This window comes from Schistocerca nitens, chromosome 8 (assembly GCF_023898315.1).
Source record: "Schistocerca nitens isolate TAMUIC-IGC-003100 chromosome 8, iqSchNite1.1, whole genome shotgun sequence".
Classification (NCBI taxonomy): domain Eukaryota; kingdom Metazoa; phylum Arthropoda; class Insecta; order Orthoptera; family Acrididae; genus Schistocerca; species Schistocerca nitens.
This window is the reverse complement of record NC_064621.1, coordinates 595,357,697-595,367,085: the sequence shown is the minus strand read 5'-3', so window position 1 is coordinate 595,367,085 and position 9,389 is coordinate 595,357,697. Positions and strand designations below refer to the sequence as shown.

Here is a 9,389-nt window from a genome sequence, read left to right as displayed (position 1 = left end):
CTGTTCTGACACTGACAATGTTGAGTGTTTATGGAAAAAGTTCAAGGCAATCGTAAAATGCGTTTTAGACAGGTATGTGCCGAGTAGAACTTTGAGGGACGGGAAAAATCCACCGTGGTTCAATAACAAAGTTAGGAAACTACTGCAAAAGCAAAGAGAGCTTCACTGCAAATTTAAATGCAGCCAAAACCTTTCAGACAAACAGAAGCTAAATGATGTCAAAGTCAGCGTAAGGAGGGCTATGAGTGAAGCGTTCAGAGAATTCGAAAGTAAAATTCTATGTACTGACTTGACAGAAAAATCCTAGGAAGTTCTGGTCTTACGTTAAATCAGCAAGTGGATCAAAACAGCATATCCAGACACTCTGGGATGATAATGGCATTGAAACAGAGGATGACACGCATAAAGTTGGAATACTAAACACCTTTTTCCAAAGCTGTTTCACAGAGGAAGATGGCACTGCAGTTCCTTTTCTAAATCCTCGCATGAACAAAATAATGGTTGACAACGAAATAAGTGTCCAAGGAATAGAAAAGCAACTGAAATCACTCGACAGGGGAAAGACCACTGGACCTGATGGGATACCAATTTGATTCTACACAGAGTACGCGAAAGAACTTGCCCCCTTCTAACAGGCATGTACCGCAAGTCTCTAGAGGAACGGAAGGTTCCAAATGATTGGGAAAGAGCACAGGTAGTTCCAGTTTTCAAGAAGGGTCATTGAGCAGATGTTCAAAACTATAGGCCTATCTCTCTGACATCAATCTGTTGTAGAATTTTAGAACATGTTTTTTGCTCGCGTATCATGTCACTTCTGGAAACCCAGAATTTACTCTGTAGGAATCACCATGGATTCCGGAATCAGCGATCGTGTGAGACACAATTCACTTTATTTGTTCATGAGACCCAGAAAATATTAGATACAGGCTCCTAGGTAGATGCCATTTTCCTTGACTTCCGTAAGGCGTTCGATACAGTTCTGCACTGTTGCCTGATAAAGTAAGAGCCTACAGAATATCAGACCAGCTGTGTGGCTGGATTGAAGAGTTTTTAGTAAACAGAACACAGCACGTTGTTCTCAATGTTGAGATGTCTACAGACATTAAAGTAACCTCTGGCGTGCCACAGGGTAGTGTTATGGGACCATTGCTTTTCACAATATATATAAATGACCTAGTAGATAATAGAGGGAAACATTCCATGTAGGAAAAATATATCCAAAAACAAAGAATTTTGTGTGTATGTTTGTGTTTGTTTGTGTGTCTGTCGACCTGCCAGCACTTTCATTTGACCTAGTAGATAGTTTCGGAAGTTCCATGCGGCTTTTTGCAGATGATGTTTTAGTATACAGAGAAGCTGTAGCATTAGAAAACTGCAGCAAATGCAGGAAGATCTGCAGCAGATAGGCACTTGGTGCAGGGAGTGCCAACTGACCCTTAAAATAGACAAATGTAATGTATTGCGAATACATAGAAAGAAGGATCCTTTATTGTATGATTATATGATAGCAGAACAAACACTGGAAGCAGTTACTTCTGTAAAATATCTGGGAGTATGCGTACAGAATGATTTGAAGTGGAATGATCACATAAAATTGTTGGTAAGGCGGGTGCCAGGTTGGCATTCATTGGGAGAGTCCTTAGAAAATTTAGTCCATCAACAAAGGAGGTGGCTTACAAAACACTCGTTCGACCTATACTTGAGTATTGCTCATCAGTGTGGGATCCGTACTAGGTCGGGTTGACAGAGGAAATAGAGAAGATCCAAAGAGCAGCGGCGCGTTTCATCACAGAGGTATTTGGTAAGCGTGATAGCGTTATGGAGATGTTTAGCAAACTCAAGTGGCAGACTCTGCAAGAGAGGCGCTCTGCATCATGGTGTAGCTTGCTGTCCAGGTTTTGAGAGGGTGCGTTTCTGGATGAGGTATCAAATATATTGCTTCCCCCTACTAATACCTCCCATTGAGATCACGAATATAAAATTAGAGAGATTCAAGTGCGCACAGAGGCTTTCTGGCAGTCATTCTTCCCCCGAACCATACGCGACTGGAACAGGAAAGTGAGGTAATGACAGTGGCACATAAAGTGCCCTCCGCCACACACTGTTGGGTGGCTTGCAGAGTATAAATGTAGATGTAGATGAAGAGTGGAACAGTAAAGAAACAGTTTTAAAGTGGTTATATATATATGTGTGTGTGTGTGTGTTGCGAAAGCTTGAATTTTGTGTGTATGTTTGTGTTCGTTTGTGTGTCTGTCGACCTGCCAGCACTTTCATTTGGTAAGTCACATCATCTTTGTTTTGAGATATGTTTCTCCCACGTGGATTGTTTCCCTCTATTACATATCCCCCGCCAAGTGCTTAACACTGAATTGCAGAGTATTCATGTAGTTGTAGATGTAGGTCCAGATATGTAATGATGTTAACAGTTGGAAATCTTTAGGTGACTAGCAAAAGATTTAAAAATTAGAATGCCACAACTTTTCAACAAATGGCATTACAGACAAAAATTAAAAAAAACAAATAATAAAAACACATCCCTAAGAAAAATTAGGACAATCAATTTGTATATTTTTAGAAAGAAAATTCTTTGTAATACATGGCTCTATCAGGAAATCTTAACTGCAGATTTCATTGCTAGAATGGTTAATATACAACTGTGGTTTAAGGTGCTTTGTAGCTGTACTTATTTTGTAAAAAAAAAAAAAAAAAAAAAAAAAAAAAAAAAAAAAAAAAATAATAATAATAAAATAAAAAAATAAAAGGGGGGGGGGAGGGGGGCTAATTTGACTGACATTCAAAAATAAAATATTTGCATTACAAATCCATACACTGATTAAAGGAAACAAATGAATACATGTAGTTTCAGTCACTCCAGTCAAAGAGATCACACACTTTAATGACATTATGATAAATACACATTCAGCTTAACAGTCTATCATCCTTAATAAAGTATTAGAAATATTTCCCTTTACAGTTGAATGATGCTTAAATAGCCACCCACTCAATCACAATCACCTGGAGAATGGCAAATGGACATTTACTTGACTTACATGCACTCTTTAAATCACACACGTTTCGACAAGCTAGTCATTTTAAACTCCACAACCCCTCACAGTTCAGTCAGTAGTTGTACGTCCACTTAGGAAGGCAGCAGTTTCTGTAAATGACCACCAGTTGTGTAACTGCTGCAAATCACTGGTGCCCATTTATCATACACTATATTCCTGCATGCTGAGTTTCCTTCCCATAGACATGCGACGATGTGTACTCCGATGGGAAGCTGAAAGTGTGGTTGCCAATAGCTGATACACTAGGCAACAGACCAGCATTTGGAATTATATTCCATGATAACGTCAAAGTTACATTCTTGTTTCCCCTGCAAGAAATGAACAAAATCATTCTGGGAAGAATTTCTCATGGACGTGTATATGAAAATGTAAAATAAGACACTCTGACATCACAAAAATTCATATACACTCTCAGTCCTCAAAAAGACAAACATCAATACATATCCATAGCAATACAAAGCAGATAATCAAGTTCTAAGTATTTCATAAACAATTTTTTCACCTGCAATAACAGGAAGTAAAATGAAGCTGCAGGAATCAGACAATATATGAGAAGATTAATCTTATCTTTGCCTTCACTTTTGATTACACTTAAGAAACAAAATTAGTAAACACAAATCACAGTTTCTCATCTCACAACTAAAGTTATATTGGCCTGATATTTGTGAAAACTGAAAGTCAGTAATGGTGAATACTGAACTGATAACTCTTTAAATTGCAGAGGATACTTCAGACAACTTACCTTAGTCCATTTCCATCATCTGAGAAATAGTATTTCAGATTCATATTTTTAAAATCCAAATTAGCATTCTCACCTCGTAGAATGATTTTGTCCCAGAGAACAACCTACAAAAAAGACCACATACACAGGTAGAATTTAATTTAATGAAGCAAAAAATAGAAAAGGAATTTTTACCTTATAGAAAAATTAATTTCACAAAACATTTGAGTCATGGGTACTAGGGGGGAAGAGAGAGAGAGAGAGAGAGAGAGAGAGAGAGAGAGAGAAAAATCTATGGACAGCAGAAATTAGGCTTTTCGGAATAGGTAATGGATACACATGTACAGAAGGAAAAAAATACAGAAATATGGAAAAAATTACAAATTATAGGAGATTGTATACAGGACTATGGAGCAAAATAAATAAGTTAAATAAAATCCACCAAATTCACATTCTGTAAAATATACAGGATGTTACAAAAATGTACGGCCAAACTTTCAAGGAAACATTCCTCACACACAAATAAAGAAAAGACGTTATGTGGACATGTGTCCGGAAATGCTTAACTTCCATGTTAGAGCTCATTTTATGTTCGTCAGTATGTACTGTTCTTACTCGATTCACCGCCAGTTGGCCCAATTGAAGGTAGGTAATGTTGACTTCGGTGCTTGTGTTGACATGCGACTCATTGCTCTACAGTACTAGCATCAAGCACATCAGTACGTAGCATCAACAGGTTAGTGTTCATCACGAACGTGGTTTTGCAGTCAGTCCAATGTTTACCAATGTGGAGTTGGCAGATGCCCATTTGATGTATGGATTAGCACGGGGCAATAGCCGTGGCTTGGCTGAACGAAGGTGTCCCGACAGGAAGACGTTCGGAGCAATTGATCGGCGTCTTAGGGAGCACGGAATATTCCAGCCTATGACTCGCGACTGGGGAAGACCTAGAACGACGAGGACACCTGCAATGGACGAGGCAATTCTTCGTGCAGTTGACGATAACTCTAATGTCAGCGTCAGAGAAGTTGCTGCTGTACAAGGTAACGTTGACCACGTCACTGTATGGAGAGTGCTACAGGAGAACCAGTTGTTTCCGTACCATGTACAGCGTGTGCAGGCACTATCAGCAGCTGATTGGCCTCCACGGGTACACTTCTGCGAATGGTTCATCCAACGTGTCAATCCTCATTTCAGTGCAAATTATCTCTTTACGGCTGAGGCTTCAGTCCAACGTGATCAAATTGTAAATTTTCACAATCAACATGTGTGGGCTGACTAGAATCCGCACGCAATTGTGCAATCACGTCATCAACACTGATTTTCTGTGAACGTTCGGGCAGGCATTGTTGGTGATGTCATGATTGGGCCCCATGTTCTTCCACCTACGCTCAATGGAACACGTTATCATGATTTCATACGGGATACTCTACCTATGCTGCTAGAACATGTGCCTTTACAAGTACGACAACATGTGGTTCATGCACGATGGAGCTCCTGGACATTTCAGTCGAAGTGTTCGTACGCTTCTCAACAACAGATTCGGTGAAAGATGGATTGGTAGAAGCGGACCAATTCCATGGCCTCCACGCTCTCCTGACCTCAACCCTCTTGACTCATTTATGGGGGCATTTGAAAGCTCTCGTCTATGCAACCCCGGTACCAAATGTAGAGACTCTTCGTGCTTGTATTGTAGACGGCTGTGATACAATACGCCATTCTCCAGGGCTGCAATCAGGGATTCCATGCAACGGAGGGTGGATGCATGTATCCTCGCTAACGGAGGACATTTTGAACATTTCCTGTAACAGTGTTTGAAGTCACGCTGGTACGTTCTGTTGCTGTGTGTTTCCATTCCATGATTAATGTGATTTGAAGAGAAGTAATAAAATGAGCTCTAACATGGAAAGTAAGCATTTCCGAACACATGTCCACTTAACATATTTTCTTTCTTTGTGTGTGAGGAATGTTTCCTGAAAGTTTGGCCGTACCTTTTTGTAACACCCTGTATACACAAATCAGCCACGAAAACAGATCATTGGGATGATCAAGTGAAAGATGGATACATCAACACTATAATATGTAGATTCTACAAGTGGAACACCACTTTTACACTTTTCACGGGACTTGAAAGAAAACTGTGTAAAATGCAGGAAAATATAAAATGTGGGAAATAATGTTTTAAGCTGTAAAAGTTACATCCAGGATACCCCCTTGCACTTTATGATATATGTACATAACAGGCATCAAAAGACTTGTCAGGGACTTGTTTATTATCTAATGATGGTTTATTATCTAATTAAAACTGCTGATTTAACGGGTACTGATAACTGTCTGGGAAGTAGGAACATTTGACTCAATCTCGTATGTCATAATCTATGTTTCTGAAAGCCTGCAGCTGTCAGTCATTATTTAAATAATGAAATACTGCACTTGTTACATATTTTTTCATGCTTAGAATGACATGTTTCGAGACTTTTTCCTCGTTGGTAAGTGCAAATATGTAATAAGTATTTTTTGTGGTGTTTGAATGTGTGTTACTCTGTGTCTCTTGCACTGTAGTCATCTTTTTGAGGTTATCAGGTTCTGTACCTTATCAGTTATGTAAAAAGACACACACACACACACACACGTACACGTGCACAAGAAACACGTTTTGTTCAGCAGGAATAAAATACATAACTTGCGCTGCGTTTAAACTAAAAACATTTGAGCAACCAAAAGTGAATGACAGTGTCAACTAGAGCTCGAAATGCCATATGCCGAAACGACGCTAAATATGGTTTGACAAAGATGTCACGATGATCACAACAACCAAGAAACTGTGTTTGCTCAGCAGACACAGTTTGGAAAGGTTGTGATTGGTCATAATATCTTCATTCGAACAAACCTGGTCACTCCCATCAGCCACCATACCTAGTAGAGCTTGGCAGTGTCAGGAGATACGGCATGAATTGTTCAAACTTCTATGTGCTTACCAGTTCAGTACGTGTAAAGAGACTACTTCATAGTCAGGCAGGACAAACTGTTAATAACATTACTAAATTTATGTCAGAAGACACAATCAGAGTAATTTATAACTTCCCTGCTGCATGGTGACCGCTCACATCACAAATCTCAATATTACCATTATCCTCTCACTTACCTAGCTATCAGCACATGAATGGACTATGTTTTACTGAAAATAATCTAGTGGAAGGGTTTCCATTTTGATATTTGCATCATATGCAGCACTGTCAGTTGCAGAGTTAAAAATGTAAGGTTTTCTGCATGTTTTTTTTTCTTTCTTTTAATGATTTCAGAGAGCATTTCAGTGTCAATCAGTGCCTTAGGTAATCATATGTGGCACTTCTCGATTCTTCTATGGAACAGTCTTTCATTCCTTTAACAAATCAGAAAGGTAAGAAATTCTCTTTAAATTCCAAGTTGGTCTAGACACTCAGTAACAATTGATATTCAATGAAATGTGAGTGATTGAAGAAGACAGTGAAGTCTCAAAAGGGCTTCAACTAGCATGAGAGAGGTACAACACTAGTAAGTCAAAATTTATATCCAACATTGTTAGCAATCACTAAAGAGGCCTGTCCCAAGATGATTTCAGAGACTGAATGACAATCACATGTCTAGCACTCCCTGAAAGATGCTTGGCCAACAAGTAGAGGGATACAAGAGAATGAGCAACAGAATAACGTGCCCTTACTTTATTGCCAGCAGATCTATCAACACAGTAGACTTGTATAATATAGATCAAGTAATTGCAGCCTGATACGCTGGAGTATTCCTTCTAAGGTTTTCCAAAAAAATATCTGAGAAGGCATCTTGTTGCATAACAACAATATATTTGCTCCACAATCAGAAACTAAACCATTTCTTACAAAACTGTGAATCACCTTGCAGCCTGCATCTGACAAAACAATTTCTACTTTTGGTTGGTTGGTTTATTGGAGGGAGAGGGAACGTGACCAAATAACAAGGTCATCAGCACTTTGATCCAGGAATGGTGCATCTGGAAGCAAAGGTGCCCACTGAGATGTTTTTTTCTGATCCAATTAGATCAGATGGTTGGTTGATTTGGGGAAGAGTACCAAACAGCAAAGTCATCGGTCCCATCGGATTAGGGAAGGATGGGGAAGCAACTCAGCTGTGGATTTTCAAAGGAACCATCCCGGCATTTGCCTGGAGCGATTTAGGGAAATCACGCAAAACCTAAATCAGAATGGCTGGATGTGGGTTTGAACCATCATCCTCCCAAATGCAAGACCAGTTTGCTAACCACTGCACCACTTCGCTCAACGGTCTAATCAGGAGATTCATAACAGTAAATGCGAAAAGGCAAAAAAGAAATGTATCTCTCTTGGACTGTCAATAATAAAAGCAAGATGAAGGAGATAGGGAAGTCAGCAGGTGGGAGTCCTGCTTGCGACAGGAAATGTCCCACCCTTGATCCATTACAGTCAAGACTGCCCACTATTCAGTAAAGTGCGATACCCAGAACACAAAATTTGGTGCAGCAGAAAGGAGGCAAAGAGTTTCTAAAAGTGATTAAACAGTAAAAGAGGGATGATAGAGTAGTCTGGCCAAGGAATTAGGGTTGGGGATTCTCCAGACTAACATACAGAGGGAGATGCCCCATCTCCAACCACCCTGGCCCTGCTCCGGTGGTAGATTAAAACTTATAACTTGAGAAGAAAAACCACTTTCATGGAGAAAAAAGAATTAGTTCAGCCATCCACAAATTGTCCACCAACATTAGAGGCAATGACTCCAGAAGTTCATACTTAGGGCAGATGGCCAAAAGGAGGGGGCATTCCACGAAGATGAGATACTGCCTCTAGGGCTCCACAACTCCAAAGTACGGGTAACTCATTACACAAAAGAAAGCTATGAGTTAACCTGGTATAACCAATGTGGAGATGATATAGGACTGGGGATTCCTTCTAGGATAAGCAGAAGGAAGAGCACATTGCAGTAGTCTCCTTCATCGTGCGGAGTTTATTAGATGGTGCAGTAGCACTCCAGATGTCATTCCATTTCCGAGTGAATAGAGGTCTCACGTACACCTGCAAATCCACACCTGGGGTCAACAAAGCGAACGTGGAGTGAGTAAATGCTCCTCTAGCCAAACAGTCAACCAAGGATATACCTACATGGCCTCAGATCCACAGAAAGACAACTTGAGCAGGTAGCACAATAAAGGTCAGCAGGCAGGTCATGAATAGTGGAGACTAAAGGGTGGCAATAGCAATGGTCAATAGTCTAGTGAGTTTGCTCATTGAGTCAGTATGTATTAAGACATGGTCATCTGTCAACAGCTGTCACCTCTGCCATATACACACTACATGTTCCCAGCAGCAAATGGCATTCCATACTGACAGCAGATGTAAAAGCACATCTCGTCTGATCCACAGTTTTAGAGCTCTCGGTGTAAAAGATGATAGCACTCAGGAGCTCTTGGAGAACTGGACGTAACAGATGCCGAAAGGTCACATAGGTGGCCGAGACATTAGGACCTTGGAAGAGATTGGTCCTAATCTGTACAAGAAAACAAACACAGGGAGCACAATCCTGGGAGGGGAGATGGAGATCCTAGCAAAGGGAAG

At 40.1% G+C, this 9,389-nt stretch overlaps 1 protein-coding gene across 1 annotated transcript in view; it reads right to left on the bottom strand.

The window, feature by feature from the left end:
- Positions 1–2,860: 2,860 nt before the first annotated feature.
- The window catches only part of LOC126198444 (signal peptidase complex subunit 3), a 65,061-nt gene continuing 58,532 nt past the window's right edge, over positions 2,861–9,389 (bottom strand). The window contains exons 4-5 of the mRNA XM_049934768.1: positions 3,811–3,914; positions 2,861–3,376 (exon numbers count right to left, since the gene is read on the bottom strand). Coding sequence (XP_049790725.1) covers positions 3,217–3,376; positions 3,811–3,914 — 264 coding nt within the window. The 3' untranslated portion in view covers positions 2,861–3,216. The remainder of the gene's footprint in view (positions 3,377–3,810; positions 3,915–9,389) is intronic.